At 38.3% G+C, this 23,977-nt stretch overlaps 1 protein-coding gene and 1 long non-coding RNA gene across 2 annotated transcripts in view; one reads left to right on the forward strand and one right to left on the reverse strand.

Annotated features, from left to right (window-relative positions):
• The window catches only part of GALNT8 (polypeptide N-acetylgalactosaminyltransferase 8), a 39,123-nt gene extending 17,915 nt beyond the window's left edge, over positions 1–21,208 (reverse strand). Inside the window, 7 exon segments of the mRNA XM_029955562.1 lie at positions 614–728; positions 1,468–1,543; positions 1,546–1,661; positions 2,525–2,708; positions 7,962–8,107; positions 20,842–21,086; positions 21,089–21,208. Coding sequence (XP_029811422.1) covers positions 614–728; positions 1,468–1,543; positions 1,546–1,661; positions 2,525–2,708; positions 7,962–8,107; positions 20,842–21,086; positions 21,089–21,208 — 1,002 coding nt within the window.
• Positions 21,209–21,823: 615 nt separating this feature from the next.
• LOC115303865 lies at positions 21,824–23,475 on the forward strand. Its single transcript, XR_003914276.1, has 3 exons — positions 21,824–21,891; positions 22,799–22,877; positions 23,316–23,475. It is a non-coding gene; the product is annotated as an uncharacterized LOC115303865 (long non-coding RNA).
• The last annotated feature ends 502 nt before the right edge of the window (positions 23,476–23,977 follow it).

The following is a 23,977-nucleotide window of genomic DNA, read 5'->3' on the forward strand; positions in this document are numbered from 1 at the left end:
TCTTAGTTTGCACGCTACATTTATACAGCACAAAAATTCAGACTGTTCGTTTGACCTGAGAAATCATGACAAGCTGTCAGAGGAACAGAAGAGGCATTGTCACTGAAGTATGAAGCCAGTGTTGCTCCAGACACACAAGAAGTTAATGAGGAGTAGAACTGGTTTGGGAATTTCATGCTGTTCAAGCCATCACTAGCTGTTTGTCCTAAAGCAGACTATATCTCAGAATGAATATATGTCATGATATCAGCTGCCCCGGCTGTCCATACAGGAGCATGTTGCCCACACACCTGTAGCACTGGATCCTTCTGCCTATTTCAAATTCCCTTTGATTAATCTGGTAGATAGCTGTCTGACTTAAAGTTGGTTTACCTTAAGAGATGCTTAGAAACTCCTCAGAGTCTTCCATCCATATTTCCCAAATTATATAGACCTATATCAGAAAGCTCTTCTCCAGAAGTTTTACTGCCTATCCCTAGTGATCCAGAAACATGAGAATATGTCTATTTCTTGAGCCAGTGACATTCAGCCTTGTTACAGAATTCCAGAGATCCTACCAACCCTCCAATTATTTTCCCTCTTGCTTTGTCTCATAATAAGGAAATATACCTACCTTCAAGCTAAGTTCCACATTCTCTTTTCCATATACCAACATCCCACCATCCAGAGTTCCAATTTCTCCCAAGAAGATCCTGTTGGCAGCCAGGATGCCCATGATGTAAGGACTCCTGTAGAACACACTGCAAGAGAATTGTTGACCTCTTGAGAAGGAGTGGTCAGGATGAAGGTGGGTAAGGGGGCAGATAGCCAATTTGGCTTTCAAAACTGTACTCAAGCCTCTTCGTATCTTGAAGGCTTTTCCTAAACCTCTGGCTGGACTTAGTGTATGTAGCCTTCCCTTGTCTCCATGCTGCTATAGCCATATCAAATTATATTGACATTACATCTTTTGGGGGGGCTTCTTGTGGCTCAGTTAGTTAAGTATCAGGCTCTTGGTTTCAGCTCAGGTTATGATCTCACAGTTTGTGAGTTTAAGTTCCATGTCAGGCTCTGTGCTTAAAGTGTGAAACCTGCTTTGGATTCTCTCTCTCCCTCTCTCTCTGCCCCTCCCACTCACTCACGCTCTCTCTTTCTTTCTCAAAATAAATAATTTTTTTTAAAAAGAGAAATTGCATCTTTTTCATCTTCATATCCCTACTTCATAGCCTGATAAATGCTTAAAATGCCTTAAACGGTATTTAAAACATTACATACTGTGCTTTATTGTGTTTGAAAGCCCTTAAATAGTCTAAAGGGTCCATAATTTCTTATGTAGGATCAGATTTTTCTCTCTATCCTCTGTCCTTCACCCCATCTGCTCCACTCCTCCCACACACTCTCATCAGTACCACCAAAGAGAAACAAAACAAACACCATCCATTTCTGATTTCCCAGGTGTCAATCAAGTTCCCTAAGCACCAGACTTACTTCACTGGAGCAGTGACATCATGCAGATTAATCCAGTCCTTTGGCAGAAGATCATAATGGCACCATAGTTCCCAAACCCATCATCTGCCAGTGCATACTTCTCCAATTTGAAGCTGTCAAAATGAATGTTGTCAAACATAGGAGACACAATCATGGTGCAGTCTTCCTGAATCTGAGCCAAAATGGGCTCTGCCCTGAAAGAAGAGTGTGCAACAAATCCAGATTGGATATCAAAGCAAATAGCAGAAGGAAGCAAACAAAAGTTCTCCAAGCACCTTGCCCTGACATTGAGCACCTTTTTCATTTAGGTTGAGCTGCACAGTGAGTAGGACTTTCCAGAGTGCAGTCTCTGTAGTTTTCAGGATAGTGGAGGCTGCTAGCAGCTGGCTCATGTCAAGAGCACATTAGGGGGCTCCTGGGTGGCTCAGTTGAGCATCTTACTTTTAATTTTGGCTTAAGTCATGATCCCACAGTCATGGATGAAGCCCCTCATTGGGATTCTATCTCTCTTTCCCTCTGCTCCTCCCCTACTTGTTCTCTTTCTCTCTCTCTCTCCCAAAAATTGGAATTAGTACCCAAATACCACTCCCAAGTAACTGTGAACAGGACCATTGGTATTCTACTTAAATTTACATTATCTCTTTGGGTCTTCTTTTTTCCAAAATGATGTCTCTTTACTATCTGATTCTCCAAAGAACATAACTTTCGTTGCATCATGTAATTTCAAGGCTGGGAAAAACCTTAGGAATTATCAAAACATAATTTCTTCATTTTGCAGTTAAGGACATAGATGTATAGTTGGGTAATGTGACTTATTCAAAGTCACAGTTACTTAGCAAAATCAGGGTCAGGATCCAGTTGTCAACACTCGAAGCCTATTGTTTTTTTTGTTTGTTTGTTTGTTTGTTTTGTTTTTCTCTCTAGCACTAAGAGATCTTTGGATTTTTTCTTTGTTCAAGGTCTGGTACTGTCTTTCCCTCTTTCCACAATATCCTATCTTGTATGTAGTACATCTTCCCTCCCCTTTCCCAGAAAAAGAAAACTCCTGGAGTCTTACCATCCAACATTAACTTCAACATGAGCATCCAAGATGACAATCACATCAGCTGTAGCCACTTTCCTGCCAGTGTTACATACTTGAGCAAGACCCTTTGTCTTTGTATGCCTAATTTTTTTCAGGCGTCCTGGATACCTCTGGTTGTAAAGCTTGATCTTCTTATCCAAGTATGCCTTTAGTTCTCCTGGAACCAAATGGATACCTATAGAAATCCTGAGTGCCTTAATCAATGTGGTGTAAAAATTTCATTCTATTATATAGTAGTAGTTGAACTACCTGCAGTTTAGGATAAACAATTCTACCATCTTAACTGATAAGTAGTGTTTCTCCTGCACCTACCTCTCCTCTCTCTTCCATCCTCACTCTTAATGCTCCATTCCTAATCCCCCTTCCCTTGAAGTTAAACTACAATAGAATAATCATACTACTTAATATGTAATAAGGATTGTTATACATGTTTTATGCATATTGGAAAAATTTTACAAGAATAAGGAGACAGACCTAACCTGAATAAGGTAGAAGTGCTGATAAACATTGTGGAGACAGCCTGGAATGTTTTCCCCACAGCTAAATTTTCAAGATTTTCTGAGGAATCCATAAACAACTGAAGTCATTTTGTCTTGTTTTATATATTTCAACTTGGCTTACTCAACGGCCAATTTTGGACAGAATGCCCAGACTAATGGCTTTTCCAGCTTTTAGATAATTAATTTATCCCCCAAATTATGCAAACAAGATTCACTATTCCTAGATCATTTACATTTTTTCCCCTCTATCTCTCCTTTCTTTTTTATAAAGCCTGGCTATAAATTTGTTCTTTGACTCAGCCTACCAGCTGATTTCTTCATATGTATGAGAACAACTTGCATGCAACTCACTAAGCAGTGTTGAAGTATATAACCAAATGACTCTGAGTTTCCATTGATAACATTATTTCATTTTCAAATTAACCTATGAGGTAGGTACTTCAGTATCCTCACTTTATAGATAAAGAAATGAGGCACAGAGAGATTAAGAAACCTGTCCAAGTTACACATCTAATAAGTGGCACACCTAGATGTGAGTCCATGGTATGTGTAATCATCATGCCATGCTGCTTCAAGAACTATGTGTGAACTCGGTTGGGTTTATAATGATTTCCTTCCATTCCTCTCTTCCCAGGACCAAGAGACAAGATTCTTGCTGGTTCCTCTTTCAGAAGAAGAATAGATCTGTGTGCACTGGAGTGGCCAGGATCTGGAATCAACACCTACATGACTGTGACACAAAAAATTTCCCCCCAAATTTCCTAATTGAGCTCCAGGATGACTGACTCAGTAGTTGAAAGTGTTAAAGAGAGCCAGTGGATCTGAAGGCTGTTTGTTCCTTCTGAGATACACCAAGCTAGAAAGTCCCTACACTTACCAAGTCACTCACTACCTTTAGGAAGCAACCAGAAGGGGTTGCTTCTGCTCTTGAAAGGCTTGTGGCAAAGTGGGGGAGGGGAGAAGGAGGTTCTGTCACTTGACAGGGTGAAGATGACATAATCTGTAGAAGATAAAATCATGAATTCTGCCTATTTTTTTTAGCAATGTCTTCAAGAAAAACTCAAAGTAAATGGAAAATCTGGAAATCTTGGTGGAAGTGTATAATCATTTAAAGGAGCAAGATCAGGGGCGCCTGGGTGGCTCAGTCGGTTAGGCCTCCGACTTCAGCTCAGGTCAGATCTCACGTTCGTGGGTTCAAGTCCCATGTCAGGCTCTGTGCTGACCGCTAGCTCAGAGCCTGGAGCCTGCTTCCAGAAGTTCTGTGTCTCCTTCTCTCTCTGCCCCTCCCCCTCTCATGCTCTGTCTCTCTCTGTATCAAAAATAAATAAAACATTAAAAAAAATTTTAAAGGAGCAAGAGCAGGATTACCATAACTTCTGAGGTAACTTTTTCTAAAAGTCACTCACCAAAAACTATAAAGAATAATCAGTGTGTTGTTAACAGAGTTATTAGTTGTAAACATAGTTTGTTAGTTGTTAGTTGTAAACATAGTTGTTAACAGCATAGTTGGGAATTACATTACTTCCAAATTAACCAGGATAAAGAAGAAAAAAAAAGATGAGGATTAAGTATGAGTTCTTAAATAAAGTGTGTAAATCAAAATGAGAGGGGGGGGAAGAAAAGAGAGGTTGCCATAGATCCTAGATATCTAGTCTATAATTCAGCCTCTATCACTATATAATTTTGTGTCAATTCACATTTGGGGATCTCTGTTTCCTCCATTTAGAAACTATGGATAATGCTGAGGGCCTTCCAATTCCAAAATTCTTTGAGTTGTAGATTCGAAGTCATCCTCTCAGAAATAATGCCTATAGTCCAGCACACGAATTAAAGATCCCTTGATGGATCTTCTGAAGTAAAGTTGTGCTCACTTCTCAGCCTTGCTCTCCCACTGGTCCCCTTTGCCCCCAAACCCTTTGTTCCAGGATGCTCAGCTCAGGGTGCTTCTGGCTTCTGCAGATTTGCTCACACCATTCTTTTCATCAGTCTCTATCCCCCAACCCCCACACATACACCGAATCATTGTTTTCTTTGCTTTTCTTTTTTTAATTTTATTTTTCTGTTTTTTATTTATTTTTGAGAGACAGAGAGAGACAGCACAAGCAGGGGAGGATCAGAGAGAGAGGGAGACACAGAATCTGAAACAGGTTCTAGGCTCTGAGCTAACTGTCAGCACAGAGCCCAATGCAGGGCTCGAACCCACGAACTGTGAGATCATGACCTGAGCCGAAGCCAGACACTTAATCAACTAAGCCATTCAGGTGCCCCTCTTTGCTTTTCTAAATTCTACCAAGCTTTCAAGTCCCAACTCAATTCTTTCTTCAGGAAGCCTCCCTAGATCATCCCAGCCTTTTCTCTGGGTGTTCTTACACTCACTGACAGCTCGCTCAGTTTAACACATGGTTCTTCAGACATTGAGATGTCTTTTTATGGGTATGTCTTGCCTCATCAATTAACATGGGAACTTCTTAAAATCACGAACATTCTCTTCCCTGCATGGTGCCTTGTTTTGGGAACAAACTCAACAAGTAGTTGTTGGTTATAAAATTTGCCTAAAGTTTGAGAGAAAATACAGAATCCTACCTATATTATTATAATTTCTAAAAAGTTGGATTAGCTCTGTTGACACTTGAAACACTTGACCTGATGCAAATGAAACTTTATATCTAGGGGGAGAAAGAAGGGGCACACCTCTAAACACCAGGTAATGGCATTTCAACAGTACTGCAAATGATACTGAGGTAAACAAGGAATAATAACACTAGCTAATATTTATTGGGAGCAAGTCTTTTGTTGAGGACTCTTCATTATTTAATCCCCAGAATGGTTCTATCAGGTTTTCCATGCTACAGATGAAAAAATGGAAATATGAAGTAGTTGAGTGACTCGGCCCCCAAAGTTAAATAATCGTAAGTTTCTCTTGTGGTATGTATCATAGACTTCCATTTATTTTCCTAAACTTAACATAACACAGATGTTTTAGTTCTCTTCGATGTAAGACCAATCTACCTGATGTTTTCATGGTTAATGAGAGAGACACTAATTCCTATCCTAGAGCCATCAGTCAAAGAATGATTAAAAGTCCCCTCTTCTGTGTCCACTAAAACATAATCACTATGGAAAACATAATGGATTACTGACCCAAGTGAGAGAAATGTGTTTTATGATAGGGGCATGGTTTGAAATAATCTAGAGTTTGCTTGACTTCTGTTTATGTGTCTACCCTACATTTGTAATCTTGTATCTTTTGAATTAATTGTTCCACAAGAAGAAATCTTGAATTAACTCAGTTACTCTTAATGGAATGTGGGATTGAAGAACAATTGATTTTTCCCCCTCAGAAAAAGACACCTTCATGGTTTTTCATCTCAGCCCTTGTATTTGCCCCACAAAAAAGTTGAGTCTCAGAGAGGTAAGACAACTTGCTTCAGGTCATCTCAAGAGCCAGGGAGTGGAGCCAGGGTGTCTTCAGATGTCTAGGACAGAGGTCTTTCTAATCAAGTTCTTGTTTTTTGCTTAAATACCACATATGCAACTTGGTATCAGTTTGATTTTCAGTGGAATTTTGCTTAGGAACTGTACCTTCATATTTTTTGTGAAGTTATATTGAAATGACAGAAAAGGAAGGTAATAAAAAGAAATATTTTTAGGGTCTTAAATCCAAAAGGGAAGGCTTAGAGGTCACTTGTCTCTTCTTCTTGGGTCAAATTGACCCTAACTTTGAAGCATCAGTAAATACCTCTCCGGTACTTAAAGATCCCCCAAAGAAGGTATATATTCTGCCTCCAATGGACAACCACTTCACAGTCGTTAGAAATGTTTCCTTATTGCTAGCCCAAATCTCTGCTTTTGTGGCTTTGTTATAGTTCCTTCCAATTGGCATCCAAAATTTTAAAAACTAAGAGATAACACTTGCTGAGAGGTTACTCAGTTATTATGGGCTATATATTATTCATAATCTATGTACTTTATCAGTGAACATTGTGACTAGAGACTGGGTTCTGGACTCTGAAATTTATGAACGAATCTCAATTCTGTCACCTACCAGCTGTATGATGTTGAGCAGATTCCTTAACCAACTATGCCTTAGTTTTTTCAATCTGTAAATTGGGCAAAAAAAAAAAAAGGTTCTTCTCCATAGTTATTGTAATGATTAAAACAGTTACCAGACATGAGGTGCTTGGAACAATGTTAGCTTCCATAATTATCTCATGTAATTCTCATTACAGTCTATGAGATAGTTATTATTACCAACATTTATGTTTTGCAGATAAGAAAATTGGAGCATGGAGAAGTTGAGACATCCATGGACATAGACCTTAGAAGAGAAGAAATGGGATTCTGAAATCCCAGAAATTGAGGGCTCAAGTCCACTATTGCTACTTTTCCATGTGTCCTCCCCGGGTGAACTAGACAGAGATGGGGAGGGGGCATGCTGTGAGCAAGAGACATTGCCACTGTGAAGCATCTCAGCATCCAAGGCTTCCTTTTCTCTGGGCTTAATTACCTGGGAAGATTGCTCTTCCTCATAGGTAACAGTTCTGAATCCCTTCTTGGTATCTGAGGTCTAACTTTGGATTACACCTCATTCCCCCAGGTCCCCATCATGGTGCATTGGAAGTCATTGGAGTCACTCAGTCTTGAGCCTAACTCAGCTCCACCACTAACTATGCAATTTGGGCACACTTTGTAGTCTATCTCTCTGTGTCTCAATTTCCTCATCTGTGTAATCAAGATGATGATCCTCTACTTTGACTTTGGAAGATTAATGTTTCCAGCACATGGGCATTCCATAAATGATCCCTTTCTTTTTCCTATCTGAGGAGCACAAAGTGTCCTAAACTCTAACCTAAAACCCTTTTCAACATAGCACGTTCAATAAATTATGATTCTTTGATCAAGTAGCTCACCATTTGAGCTAAAATCATCCACCAAGATGATCTCCTTTAACAATTGAGAGGTGGTGCAGTTGATGATGCCAGTAATACCTTCATTCATAAATATGAGAATGACACCCAGGGATGGGAGTTGTGTAGGATATGTCTTCTACAGACACCTGTAAGAAACCATTTTAAATAACCACATTACTTTTTAAAAATTACTTAAACATTACTATCCAATCTACCCCTTCACTGCATATGATGTTTAATATATCAATCAGCTCACAATCCCCAACCTCATTAAGAAGGAGACCTCTCTGGTGATTATCACAGAGGCAAGATTTTATATTTGTTTATCCAAAATTTTCCTGTTTTCAGGATAAAATCTATGTCTTTTCTATTAATCCTCAAAAGATGTATCTGCTTAAATATCCAATGTTCCCCAAAAAGAATCCTTATTCCTCCCCCATCTCCAAATTACCTTCCTTGTCAGAGGCCTTCCTTCTGTCATTGCAACCACCTTTTCCCCATGTTCTCAGACCATGAGTCATTTTTGACACAAACCTCTGCTTCACTGCTATAAAGAGGCATGGAACTGTTCAAAGATTATTCTTTACACATTTTTTAACATAATAGTTTACATTTATTAAATGCTTACCATTGCTAGGTACTAGCTTACTCTTTATTTTTAACATCTTTATTGAGGTCTACTTTGTATATGATAAAACACAGCTATTTAAAAGTATAAAAGGATGCCTGAGTGGCTCAGGAGGTTAGCGTCCGACTATGGCTCAGGTCATGATCTCATGGTCTGTGGGTTTGAGACCTGCATCAGGCTCTATTCTGACAGCTCAGAGCCTGGAGCATGCTTCAGATTCTGTGTTTCCCTCTCTCTGCCCTTCCTCCACTCACACTCTGTCTCTCTCTCACCAAAATAAACATTAAAAAATTTTTTTTAAGTGTAAGCATGGTTTTTTTATAACATTCACAGGGTTGAGCAACCATTACTATGGTCAAATTTTAGAATATTCTCATCACACTAAAAACAAACCCCATACCCCTTCACCATTTTCCATTTCCCCCCAGTCCATTCAATCCCCACTTTCTTTAGCCAAAGGCAACCATTAATCTACTTTCTATGTCCATAGAATTGTCCATGCTGGGCTTTTCATATAAATAGAAACATACAATATGTGTTTTTATCATTAGATTCTTTCAATTATCATAATGTTTTCAAGGTTCATCCATCCATGTTATAATGTATCAAAACTTCATTCCTTTTTATTTTCAAATAATATCCCATTGTATGGGTATGCCACATGTTTATCCATTTATCAGTTATTGGACATTTAAAATGTTTTCCATTTTGGGTGGTTACTAGTGCCACTGTGAACATTCTTGAACAAGTTTTGTGTTGGCATGTTTTTATTTCACACCTAAGAGTGTGATTTCTCTGTCATAAAACAATTCTGTTTAACAATTTGATTAACCACCATAGTGTTTTCTGAAGTGGCTGTACCATTTTACATTACCACCAGTAATAAAGGAGGTCCTAATGTACATCCAAGGCAACCCTTGTCATCACCTGTTATTCTGATGATAGCCATCCCTGTGGGTGTGAAGAATTATCTAATTGTAATTTTGATTTCCATCTCCCTACTTGCTAATGATGTTCAGCATCTTTGCATGTACTTGTTAGCGATGGGTATATCTTTTTGGAACAATGTCTAAGTCCTTTTTTTTAATATTGAGTTATAAGAGTTATTTATGTATTCTAGATTCAAGTACTTTATCAGATTTATGGTTTGCAAATATTTTCTCCCACACTATGAGCTGCTTTTCACCTTCTTCATATTATTTGCAGCAAAATGTTTTCAGTTTTGATGAAGTCCAACTTTTCAATCTTTTATCACATGTTTTTGGTTTCATGTCTAAAAACAATTGATTAACCCATGATCTCTAAGATTTATTCCTGTATTTTCTTTTAAGAGTTTACTTTTATCTCTTACATTTACACCTATGGGAATTTGAGTTATATTTATGTTACAGTGTGATACAGGGCCTCTACCGTCTGTTTGCATATAAATAACCTGTTGTCCCAGCACCATCTGTTGAAGAGATAATTCTTTCCCCTATTCACTTGCCTTCATACATGTAAAGAAGAAAAACTCTCCTGTGTATCTACTCTCTACTCACAGCACTACTTATAAAGAAAACTTCAAAGACCAATATGTGGGTTTTATTCCCACATCAAATAATTCTGTGACACCAGCTTGGGGTCCTATAATTTAATTCAATTTTGACACTACCTATCTGAAGTTAATGTCAGATCAGACAGGTTGAGATTTGACATCCACAAGACTGCCCTTACACACACACACACACACACACACACACACACACACACACACAGAGCTTACTTTGAAGGTCAGTGACAAGTTTAGGTTTGTTTGTTTTTAATATAATTTATTGTCAAGCTAGCTAACATACTTTGTATACAATGTGCTCTTGGTTTCGAGGGTAGATTCCCATGATTCATCACATACAAACAACACCCAATGCTCATCCCAACAAGTACCCACTTCAATGCCCATCACCCATTTTCCTCCTCCCCTCTCCCCTCCCCAACGCTGTTTGTTCTCTGTACTTAAAAGCCTCTAATGGGTTTGCCTTTCTCTTTGTTTGAAACAACTATTTTTTCCAGAAACTATTTTTCCTGTTCTCTTCCCCCATGGTCTTCTGTTAAGTTTCTCAAGTTCTACATATGAGTGAAAACACGATATCCATCTTTCTCTGACTAACTTATTTCACTTAGCAAAATATGCTCCAGTTCGATCCATATTGTTGCAAATGGCAGGACTTCATTCTTTCTCATTGCCAAGTAGTATTTCATTGTATATATAAACCACATCTTCTTTACCCATTCATCAGTTGATGGACATTTGGGCTTTTTCTATGTTTGGCTATTGTTGAAAGTGCTGTTGTTAAGGGCGCCTGGGTGGCTCAGTCGGTTAAGCCTCCGACTTCAGCTCAGGTCATGATCTCACATTCATGGGTGCGAGCCCCGCATCGGGCTCTGTGCTGACAGCTCGGAGCCTGGAGCCTGCCTCAATTCTGTGTCTCCCTCTCTCTATGCCCCTCCCTGATCATGCTCTGTCTCTCTCTGTCTCAAAAATAAATTTTAAAAACATTAAAAAAAAAAAGAAAGTGATGCTGTAAACATTGGGGTAAAAGTGCTCCTATGAATCAGTATTCTAGTATCCTTTGGATAAATTCCTAGCAGTGATGTTGCTGGGTCGTAGGGTAGTTCTATTCTTAATTTTTTGAAGAACTTCCACACTGTTTTCCAGAGCAGCTGCACCAGTTTGCGTTCCCACCAACAGTGTTAGAGTGTTCCCATTTCTCCACATCATAACCGACATCTGTTGTTTCCTGAGTTGTTAATTTTAGCCACTCTGACTGGTGTGAGGTAATATCTCAGTGTGGTTTTAATTTGTATTTCCCTGATGATAAGTGATATTGAGCATCTTTTCATGTGTCTGTTGGCCATCTAAATGTCTTATTTGGAAAAGTGTCTGTTGATGTCTTCTGCCCATTTCTCTACCAGATTATTTGTTTGGGGGTGTTAAGTTTGGTAAATCTTTATACATTTTGGATACTAGTCTTTTATCCAATATGTCATTTGCAAACATCTTCTTCCATTCTGTCAGCTGCCTTTTAGTTTTGTTGATTGTTTCCTTTGCAGTGCAGAAGCTTTTTATCTTGATGAGGTCCCAATAGTTCATTTTTGCTTTTATTTCCCTTGGCTTTGGAGACATGTTGAGTAAGAAGTTGTTGTAGCTGAGGTCAAAGACGTTGTTGCCTGTCTTCTCCTCTAGGGTTTTGATGGTTTCCTGTCTCACATTTAGGTCTTTCATTTATTTTGAGTTTATTTTTGTGTATGGTGTAATAAAATGGCCCATTTTCATAAGTTTAGCTTGTTATCTGCACTTCTGACCCATGGCTATAGACCAGATGTTTTCAAGAATGCTTCTTTGGCTTAGGTTAATTTGCTAGAGCAGCTCACAAAACTCAGGAAACCAGTTTACTTACTAAATTACCAGTTTATTACAAAGCCTATAAAGAGATTTGTGAAGAGATATATACATGGGGCAAGGTTCTGAAGGGTCTGGAGCACAGAAGCTTCCATCCCAGTGGAGTCTGGGGCATAGAACACCCATGGCATATGGACAAATTTTTGTTCACCAACCCAGAAACTCTGAATCCTATAGTTTAGGGATTTCTATGAAAGATTCATTACATAAGCATGAGTGATAAGACCTTTGCCCATTACTGGTCAAGTCTATCTCCATCCTTTCTCCTCTCTCAGGAGGGACAAGAGGAGCTGAGTATCCCAACTCTATAATCATAGGGTTCATTACCCTGGCAACCAGCACATATTCTTAGAGGCTTTCTAAGAGTCACCTCATTAACTTAGGGCTGAAAGGAGCTTGTTAAAGATACCAAAAACACTTTTATGTCTCTTCTCACTTAGGAAATTACAAGGATTTTAGGCACTCTGTGTCAGAAACAGGGGTGAAGACCAAATATATATTTCTTATTATAAATCACAGTATCATGGCACCCGTGTCAAGAATCAACTGACCGTAAATGTCAGAGTTTATTTCTGGGTATCAATTCTATTCCATATATCTATCCCTAACCAGTTACATTTTGTCTTGATTATTATCGTTTTGTAGCAATTTTTGAAATTGAGAAAAAGTTAGTCTTGTAACTTTATTCTTTTTCAAGGTGTTTTGACTTCTCGGGATCATTTCTGTTTTCAGTTGAATTTTGGGATCAGCTTCGCAATTTCTACCCAAAATCCAGCTGGTATTTTGATAAGGGATTGTAGATCAATCTGGAGACTATTGCCATTTTAACAAAATTAAATCTTCCAACTATGAATATGGATGTTTTCTGTTTACTTAAATCTTTAATTTCATAACTAGGGTTTTATAGTTTTCCATTTACAAGCTTGTATATCTTTGTTAAATTTATTCCCAAGTATTTTTTTGGTGCTAGGTGACATTGTTTTCTTAATTTTATTTCTGAATTGTTTATTACTGATCTGTAGAAACATGATTAAATTTGTATATTGACCTTGTATCCTGCAACCTTACTTTATTAGTTCTAATAGGTTATGTTTGTGATTGTCTCTGTTTTTTGTTTGTCTTTAGTTCTAATAGTTTTTAATGGATTTTTAGGATTTCCTATATATAAGATCATGTCATCTGAGAGTAAAAATAATTTTACTTCTTCCATCCCAAGATGGATGCCTTTTATTTCTTTTTCTTGCTTGACTAAAATATTTAATACAAGTGTTGAGGTCAGATATACTTGTTTTCTTTCATCATATGGGAAAGCTTTCAGTCTTTTATCATTAGGAATGATATGGGCGTTTTGTAGATATGTAAATATGGGTTTTTTTACTAGATTGAGAAAGTCCCTATCCACTCCTTGCTTGTTTAGTGTTTTTAATCATGAAATCATGTTGGATTATCTCAAATGCTTTTTTCTGTGTCTATTGAGATGATAGTATGGCTTTTGTCCTTTATTCTATTAAGATGATGTATCACATTGATTGACTTTCAGAATTTGAACCAAGTTTATATTGTTAGCTTAAGTGCCACTTGGTTCTGTGGCACATAATCTTGTTTTATTCTCTTAGATTCAGTTTGCTAATATTTTGTTGAAAAATTTTACATCTATATTTATAAGGGATGCTGCTCTGCAGTTTTCTTTTCTTTTCTTTTGGTGTTTTTATCTGGCTTTGGTATCAGGGTAATACTGACCTCATATAAGGAGTTGTGAATTGTCCCCTTCTCTTCTATTGTTAGGAAGAATTTAACAAGGATTGGAGCTAATTCTTATTTAAATTTTGGTAAAATTCTCCAGTGAAGGTATATGGACCTGAGTAGTTTTTTGGTTACTAATTCAATTTCTTGTTAAAGATCTACTCCGATTTTTTATTTCTCCTTGAGCCAGTTTTGGTAGTTTGTGTGTTTCTAAGAATTTGTTCATTTCTTCTAGTTTCTAGTTTGTCTAGTTTCTTGGGAGACCATTGTTATAGTACTTCTTAATGATCTTTTATTTCTATAAGGTCAATAATGATGTTCCTCTTCCAATCCTGATGTAGTCTCTTTCTTGGTCAGGTTAGCTAAAGTTTTATCAATTTTTTTGATCTTTCAAAGCACAACTTTCTGTTGGCTTTCTTTATTGTCTTTATGTTTTTAATTCATGTATTTCTACTCTAAAATTTAAATGATTTTCATGGATTTCTCCAGTCATCTAGTTATTTTATTAGGGAGAAGAAATGCTATACTCAACATTCTGCCATCCTGGAAGGAAGACTCAATCCATATATTTCTTAAAAATGTAAAGTAATTTTTAAAAAATGTAAAGTAATTTCCAACGTAAAAAAATCCAGACTTTTGGACTCTCTGATAATTCAAATATTTGTCTCACGGCAACCATCGTCCCTGCGGATGTCACTCCTCTGACCAGAGTCAGAGTTGCTATAGTTACTCACAGCATATGTTCCCGTTTACCACAGCCCTCATATAGTAGATCTATATAGACATTTTGAGTTGCAGCCCCTGAGGGTACAAGAAAATTTTTAGCAGAGGCTGCAGTACAAATGAATGCACAGGGGCAAAAAAGAGTATATATTGTTTGAAGAACTGAACTACTCAGCATTAGTGACAGAAGATAAGGCTGGACATGTAAGTTAGTTAACATACATTGTAGTATTGGTTTCTAGAGTAGAACCCAGTGATTCACTACTTATATATAACACCCAGTGCTCATCCCAACAAATGCCTCCTTAGTGCCTATCACCCATATAGCCCATCCCCCCACCCACCTCGATTCTAGCAACCCTCAATTTGTTCACTGTATATGAGAGTCTCTTATGGTTTTCCTCCTACTGTTATTTATCTTATTTTTTCTTCCTTTGCCCTATGTTCATCCACTTTTGTTTCTTAAATTCCACATGAGCAAAATCATATATTTGTCTTTCCCTGACAGACTTATTTCACTCAGCATAATACACTTTAATTCCATCCATGTTGTTGCAAATGGCAATATTTCAGTCTTTTTGACCACTGAGTAATATCCCGTTGTATATATGCACCACATCTTCTTTATCAGTTCATCAGTCAACGGATATTTGGGCTCTTTCCATAATTTGGCTATTGTTGTTGGTGCTGTTTTTAACATTGGGGTGTATGTGCCCCTTTGGATCAGCATTTTTGTATCTTTTGGATAAATACCTAGTAGTGCAATTGCTGGGTCATAGGGTAGCTCTATTTTCACTTTTTGAAGAACCTCCATACTGTTTTCCAGAGTGGCTGCACTAGTCGGTGTTCCCACCAACAGTGCAAGAGGGTACACTTTCTCTAAATCCTTGCCAACATTTGTTGTTTCCTGAGTTGTTAATTTTAGCCATTTTGATAGATGTAAGATGATATCTCATTGTCGTTTTGATTTGTATTTCTCTGATGATGAGTGATGTTGACCAATTTTTCATGTATCTGCTAGCTGTCTGGACGTCTTCCTTGGAAAAGTGTCTATTCTTGTCCTCTGCCCATTTCTTCACTGGATCATTTTTTGGGGGAGTATTTGTAAGAGTCATCTTAAGGTGGCGACCGAGTGGCCATTTCTCTGGGGGCTGGAGGAGAACACACACAGACGACCCCTGCCCCTCACCTGCAGACCTGGGATGTCCTGCCCCATTTGGAAACAGCCAATCATGAAGCTCCAGCTTCCCATCACCCTGACAGAGGAGGCAACCTATTCCATCCTGCCACGTCCCTGAAATGCCCTTATTTGATAATCTGCCCTCTCAAGATCAAACCCAGAACCCTCTCACCCATAAAACCCCCCGCCCATCGCCTATCAGGCGCGACTTCCCTGACTCCCCACTCCCAGGGCCATGGGGCCTCGCCCAGGAATCGCAGATCCCAATAAAGTCTTTCTTGGCTCCATAACTTGGTCTCTTTCTTTTCTCCCATCTCTGCCTCCATCTATTAAATCTTACAGTATTGAGTTTGGTAAATTATTTTAGATTTTGGATACTAACTGTTTATCCAATACATCATTTGCAAATATCTTCTCCCATTCCATTAGTTACTTTTTAGTTCTGTTGATTGTTCCCTTCACTTTGCAGAAATCTTTTATCTTCCCAATGGTTCAGTTTTGCTTTTGTTTCCCTTCCCTCCAAAGACATGTCTAGTAAGAAGTTGCTGTGGCTAAGGTCAAAGAGGTTGCTGCTTGTTTTCTCTTCCAAGGTTTTGATGGTTTCCTGTCTCACATTTAGGTCTTTCATATAAATTTAGTTGAAAGTAAGCATAAGTAATTAAGTTAGATTAAAACTTGACTAAAACTTTGTTCAGCTTCTCTTTCCTCTAATCCTCACAATCCAACTATCTTCAGATTTTCTTTCTTCTACTCAGTCTCCCTTGCTTCCTTTTGAATACTTTCTTGGTTATATTTAAATGCTTTAACAACACTTTTCTTATCCACACCCACATTCTCTTACCCACTTCATATCAAGAGAAACAAGAAATGTGGCTCCTGCAGTTCCAAAAAGAATCTTTCCTTTCTCCTTGCTCCTTAGCACCTGACCTGAAATGTTTAGACCAGCTCTGTTCAATAGAATTTTCAGTGATGATGGGGGCACCTGGGTGACTCAGTCAGTTAAATGTCCAACTCCTGATATCTGCTCAGGTCATGATCTCACGGTTTGTGGGTTTGAGCCCCATGTCCAGCTCAGTACCAACAGCCTGGAGTCTGCATGGTATTCTTTCTCTCTCTCTTTGTCTCTCTTACCACCCCCTGCCTTCCTCAATCATGTTCACTCATGCTTTCTCTTTCCTTCTCTCTCAAAATAAATAAAAAAAATTTTTAAATTTTTCAGCAATGATGGAAATGTTCTAAACCTGTGTTGTCCATTATGCTAGCCACTAGTTATGTATGGTTATTGAGCACTTAAAATGTCACTGGGAAACAAAAACTAATTTTTTATTTAATTGAATTTTAATTAATTTAAATTTAAATATCTGCATGTGACTAGTGGCTATCATATTGGCCAGTGCAGCAGAAGATACTAAAAAATATTTATTCATTGGATGACAGCTACAGGAACTGATCTTTGGCAACTCCTTCCATTATACAACCACAATCTCTCCATTACCCCTAACAGCAGGAAGACACAATAGGAGAAAGTAATAAGGTAGTTTCCAGGTGTTAGACTTGAAAGACAAACTTGTATATATCACAACTTTACCTAAACCATCATTGTGGACAGCAAACTGATACTCACACATTGAAACAAGGTTGTAAACAATTGCAAAATATATTCTTACATTGAGATTTCCTAAGGCAAGTTATGCTGGCAGCAAGGCTGGCCTCCTGGGTGTGCATCCTATGCAGTCACACAGGTCCCCACACTTAGTGAGTTAACTTGGCATAATATTTTGCTAACACCATCTTGAAATTCTTAGTTTTTGAACAAAAGGCCCACATTTTTATTTTGCACTGGGCCTCGCAAATATTGTAGTTGGTCCTGGCCACAGCATTTTGGTAAACTCCTTATTAGAATTAGCTACTGAAGCTATACCTTTCCATGCATTTAACTTTTTGTTGGTATTTAACATCTACCTAATAGGGTGTCTGATTGTCTCAGTCAGTTAAGCCCCTGACTTCAGTTCAAGTCATGATCTTGCAGTTCATGAGTTCAAGCCCCACATCAGACTCTGCTGTCAATGTGGAGCCTGCTTCTGATCCTGTGTCGCTCCCCCACTTGCACGCCTTCTCTCTCTCTCTCTCTCTCTCTCTCTCTCTCTCTCTCTCTCTCTCTCTCTCTCTCTTTCTCTCAAAAGATAAATAAACTTTAAAAAATAGCCTACATAAATGCAATAAAGTAACTGGCTGATTCTCCAATTCCACACAACACTCTCCTGAGTGGATTTTTCCAGTCTCTGAGAGGTAAAGAGAAGACATGGAGACAGAAGAGCTGCCATCTTTCTGGTTTCAGATAGTTATCTAGAAAACTGGGGAAACAGTGATTACAATCACTTTGGAATCTCACTTAACAAGATGTTGTACTAAATGGCATAGAAGGTCTATTCTTATCTTATGATTCTATATAATAATACCTCTAATTCACTAAATTATTTCTCTCAAAGAAAGTTAATGGAGTAGTCTTCCTATAGTTTTAGACCATAATGTTTTCCAGAATGCTTTAGTTCTGAAATCCATAGATGTCTGAGCCACAAGGATTTTATATCAACAGCAGGCAGGAAGAATACTCATTTGGTTTATAAGTGTTAGATGTGACTTAGATGTTATTCAAGTATATGTAAATGCTTGATTCATAAATATTTTGTATCCAGTCAGTGAAGCGTCTGACTCTTGATTTTGGCTCAGGTCATGATCTCATGGTTGGTGAGTTCCAGCCCCACATTGGGCTTTGGAGCCTGCTTGGGAGTCTCTCTCTCCCGCTCTCTCCCTGAAACTCCCTACTCATGTCTATTCTCTCCCTCCCTCTTTCTCTCTCTCTTTCTCAAAATAAATAAATAAACAAACTTAGAAAAAAGTTTAAAATTCATGTGGAAATTCAATGTTCCAATAGCTAAAATAATCTTGAACAAGAAGAAAATTGAAAGACTCATACTACTTGATTTCAAAACTTATTGCAAAAGGTTCAGTTGTTAAGTCAGTGAGTTACTGGCAGAAGTTTAGACCGATAAGTGAATTAAATAAGATTGATATCTAGAAATAAATTCTTACATTTATGGCCAATTGATTTGGACAAGGGTGCCAAAACAATCCAATGTGAAAAAGGTAGCCTTGAATAAAGGGTGCTAGAACAGTTATATAGTCATATGCAAAAAATAAATAAATAAATAAATAAAGTTAGACTCTTATGTCACACCATGTCCAAAAATTAATTTTAAATGGACCAAAGGCTGAAATGTAATATTAACACTACAAAACTTTTAGGAGGGGGGAGGCGTAAATCTTCATGATTTTGAAGTAAGTAATAGTTTCTTAGATATGACATCCAAAGGACAAGCAACAAAAGGAAAAAATAGACAAATTGTACATAATCAAATTAATAACTTTTGTGTAACAAAGAAAACCATGAAGAAAGTGAAAAGACAGTTCACATGGGAGAAAACATTTATAAATCAAATGATAGGAACTTGCATGTAAAATAAATAAAGAGCACTTGAAGCTCAATAATAAAAAGATAAATCAATTTTAAAAAGGAGAAAGTATCAATAGACATTTCTCCAAAGAAGATATACAAATAGCCAATACACACAGGAAAAGATATGCAGCATATTAGACATCAAGAAAATTTTAATGAAAACCACAATGGTATATACCACTTCACACCACTAGGATGTCTATTATTAGAAGACAAATAACAACAAATGTTGGTGAGGCTGTGGAAAGATCGGGACTCTCATATACTACTAGAAGGAATGTAAAATGATACAGTCACTTTGGAAAACAGTCTGGCAGTTCCTTGAAATGTTAAATATAGTTATCATATAACCCAGAAATCCTACTCCTGGGTATAACCAAGAAAACTGAAGACATATGTGCCCACAAAAACTTATACATGAATGTTCAGAGCAGTATTATTCATAATAGTCAAAAAGTATAAATAACCCAAATGTCCAATAACTGGTGAAGAGAGAAACAAAATGTGGTATATCTGTAGAAAAGAATATTATTTGACAATACAAGGAATGAAGTATTGATACATACTATAATGTGAGTGGAACTTGAAACCAGTATTCTAAGTGAAAAAAAGCCAATCATAAAAGACACATAGATTATATTATTCCACTTATATGAAATATCAAGAATAAATAAACCCATAGGGGCAGAAAGTAGATTAATGGTTGCCTAGAGATGAGGAATTATGGGCAAACAGGGAAGGGTTGTTAATGGGTATGGAATTTTTTTGAAATGATGAAAATGTTTCAAAGCTTATTATGGTAATGGTGCACCACTCTGTGAATATACTAAAAGCCACTAAATTGTGCTTTAAATTATGAATTGTATATGAATTATATCTCAACAAAGCTATTATTTTCAAAGCTTATGAAGGAGGGTGGGAGAAGCAAAAAGAAAAAGCAGTGGGAAGAGAAACTGATGGAGAAAGAGAAGGAAGCCTCTTTACTTTTTTAAAAAATATTTTAACATTTATTCATTTTTGAGAGATAGAGAGACACAGCATGGGTGGGGGAGGGGTAAAGAGAGAGGGAGACACAGAATCCAAAGCAGGATCCAGGGTCTGGGCTGTCAGCCCAGAACCTGATGCGGGGCTTGAACCCATGAACCACGAAATCATGACCTGAGTTGAAGTCCAATGCTTAGCCAACTGAGCTACCCAGGAGCCCCTAGTCTCTTTAAATTAGAATTAATAACACAGAGGAATCCACACAGACAATTTGAGGGAAACACCAGGGGAGGAAGTAGAGCTGTAAACTTGGGTGTTACTTGCATAAGTCCTTCCAAGTCCATTGTCTCAGTTTCCTCATTAGTCCAATAATGGGTTAAACTTATCATTAGATTTCTCAAGGATCTATGTTTCTCTGATATCCCTGCCTATCTCCAAGGGGCATAAATATTTGGTCTAGTCGGTCATCCTCTCTGAACTTCTATTATAAAATGGATTAAAAACAAGAACTCTGCTCAGTCAGCCTGCCAGAACTTTTATGCCCTGAACTCCTTCCCCATCAATTTTCCACTCCTCAACTCTCTTTTGACCCTTGACTTTTGGTGCTTCCAAAGCTAACCCCCAAATTAAACCAAGATCCTTCAGCAACTCAACGTTTGTCCATCCTACCTGGAATCTCACATGTCTGGGATAGTGCAATTAAGGGGCAACTGGTTACTGAGGTAAATGTTGTAATGAAACTTCCAGAAAAGGTTCTCGACCTTTTTCTGCTGGACCTCAGAAAGACCCTCACCCCATTGTCTGAAAAGCTTTGAGTCTGGGAAGAGTTTCTCTTTGGGTTTGTACTTCTTGGTTTCACTTACTTTGACTTCCAATCCCTTTTGAACAGGATGTTCTTCATATTTCACCCTCTCCCCACTGTGCTGTCCACATTTTCTTGTTGCTTCATACCCAATTTCAGACTTTCTTCTGCAAATGAAGGGCAGGGGAGAAAATATTTCAGGTGATCCTTAGTTACATGGGCATTATTTTCCATCCAAATTTTCTTGAAATGTTTTCCTCTTCCCTGTCCTCTCCGCCCAGAGATTCTGATTTAGTAGGCCTGGGGTAGAGCCTGGGAATCTGAACTGTTAACAATTGCTCCAGATAAATCTAATGATCACATTAATTTGAGAAACACTGCCCTTACACAAAAAAAGATGAACAGTAATGGACCCAGGTAAAGGACACTTTTATGCAGAAGAGCCCTTCTAGGATCCATGCCATCAATAGCAATTATTTTGGAAGATGGCCTACAAATTTCAAAGCATTTTTCCATCCATTATTTATGTCAACTTTAGGATAACCCTTTAAGATTTCTGCTTGGAGAGTTTCACCATATGTACCTTGAACTCCCTCTAGCTCGGTTCTGTGAACTCCACAAAGGAAATAGCAGTGGAGTAGGGGTCGGGGGGAGGGAAGAACCTATTTAATATGAGTGCTTTGGCCTGCCAATCCTCTCAAAGACTTAATGCCCGTAAATTAGTGATGAAGATATAATTAGTCCATCTAATTGGGACACTTTCAGAGTAAATGGGGTGATACTAGAAATTATGCAACACACGTTACCAGGAAACCAAGTGTAAACCAGGACTATTCTAGGCAAACCATGACTTATCACCATCTTACCCAAAGGAAGCAAGAGAATCTATTAGCATCTCACAGAGCCAGTTTAGCCGAGTATGATTTTGATATTAAATCTATCTTCTCCTCAGTGTCATCCAAACCAGTGGCTTTGTCTCCAGATAAAAGGCCCATGGTACAGCTCCATCTTGGAGCCTGAGCACATGACCATTCAGCTAGGAATATCATCAACATAAGGAAAACAATTTCACTTGAATATGACATTTATCCCCAGCTAGGTTCACCTCTTCTTGCCCTGGCTCTGCTGCCATTATTTCTCTTTCAGTGAGTACTTTCTGCATCATAGAATTACAGGTGGGATCCAGCAAGTTCCTCTGACCTGTCCCCCAAATATTGCCTGCTCCTATCCTCTGTCCCCTCCTGTCTCTGGTTATCTCATTTATCCCCAAGGCCTTGCCTTTCACCTCAAGGCCACTATCACTCCCTAACACACAGTCTGTAGTTCTAAGGTCAGACATCCTGATTTTGAATCTCATCTTTGCCATCTACCAATTGCATGGCCTCAGCAAAACATCTTAACTTATGCTGCCCCATTTGTAGAATGGGAACAATCACAGCACGTACTGCATAGATTTGAGGAGAATTAAATGAGTTTGTACATATAAAGCAGTTAAAACTGTACCTGTCACTCAGTACATACTTGGTCGATATTGGCCCTCCTCCTCCTCATTTTCATCTCAACTGGCTATTGGAGATATTTCTCATTTTGCTGTTTTCCAAGTTTCCCAAATTCTTTAACAACTGAACTCATCAACTCCCCCCTAAATCTCCGGAGGCTACTTCCTTATTTCTACAAATGGTACCAACCACTGTTCTCCCACCTACCCAATGCCCAAAATTTAGGTTTCCTTTGACTGTTAGCTCACCTCCCTCCAGTTGCCTATGTGTAGAGAGTATGCCAATTCAGGGTAGAATTCATCTTTTTCTTTTCATTCCACTGCAGATTGATTCCCTATTGACTCTCATCTGGACAATCAAGTCACCAAAGTCTTACTGAGCATCTCTTCTGGCTAGTTGCTAAGGTGAGTACAAATGCGACAAGATTCTATCCAACAACTTACCACATAGATGTTAAAAGTTCAGGCTCCTTAGCCAGGCAGCCCTAACCTTTCCTACCTGTGTTACCCTGGCCATTGTATTTCTCTTCTCAGTGCCTTAGATTTACCAAGTACCTCAGAGGGTTTCTGTGATAACTAAGTGGATTAATATATGTAAAGTGCTAAGGACAGGGCCTAGCATGCAGTAAAATTTGGTTGTGTTTTCTGTTTCCTCTTCTGGGGGAGGGGTGGGGAGAAATGGTGAAGAAGATTGAGAAAACTGGAAAGCTTTTAAAGTTTTATTGATAAGAAATGGGAGTGAGACCTGGTTTTTGAAACATAGAAGCACCATGGGGCCACAGAGGGCCAATTGGGGCAAGTGACCATGAATTCATAATGACTCAGTTATGAAAATTTTTCCAGCAGTGCCAAGCATTTGGGTGAAGGCATGGAGAAGATGAGCAATTGATTTCACATGATGTTAGAGGTTCTTAGGAAGATACAACAGAGCAAGTGTGCAACAGAGTTGTGGATGTTGGCAAAAGAAGACTTGGAAAAACGGTACTATTAAAGAGAAAAATTGGATGGATATGCTGCAATCATGAGGTTTCAATCAGGAATGGACAGCATGAGTTTGTCATTTCCAACATGAGCAATTCTAGCAGATGACAAAGTCCAGAATGCACCATAGGAATGTGAGGTGGGATATAGGTAAAGAACTTTACAGATGGGAAGGGCAAAGTATTGAATGAGTCATCCACCTGACACTGCATCACCCAAGGGATAGCAGTACTGGGGGCAGAGATAAAGACTCTGAAACAGGAGGCATTACAAAGTCTGCAATGAGTGAGAAAACTTGTCAGGGAGGTCAACCAGAGAAATGTTAGCAGAGGTAAGAAGGCAACCAGGTTTTTGTAGTAAGGTAAAGAGCTACTGTGACAGTCTTCTTACTCTCCTTAGTCAGACCAAACCTAGAACCAATTAATATTTCCCAAGCCCAATATGGACTATGACACTCTTCAGCATTAAAACCCAAAATTATAATCAAGGCAGTCCACTGTAAGGACCCACTTAGTTTCCACTAA

Source organism: Suricata suricatta, chromosome 10, assembly GCF_006229205.1.
Source record: "Suricata suricatta isolate VVHF042 chromosome 10, meerkat_22Aug2017_6uvM2_HiC, whole genome shotgun sequence".
Taxonomy (NCBI): Eukaryota; Metazoa; Chordata; class Mammalia; order Carnivora; family Herpestidae; genus Suricata; species Suricata suricatta.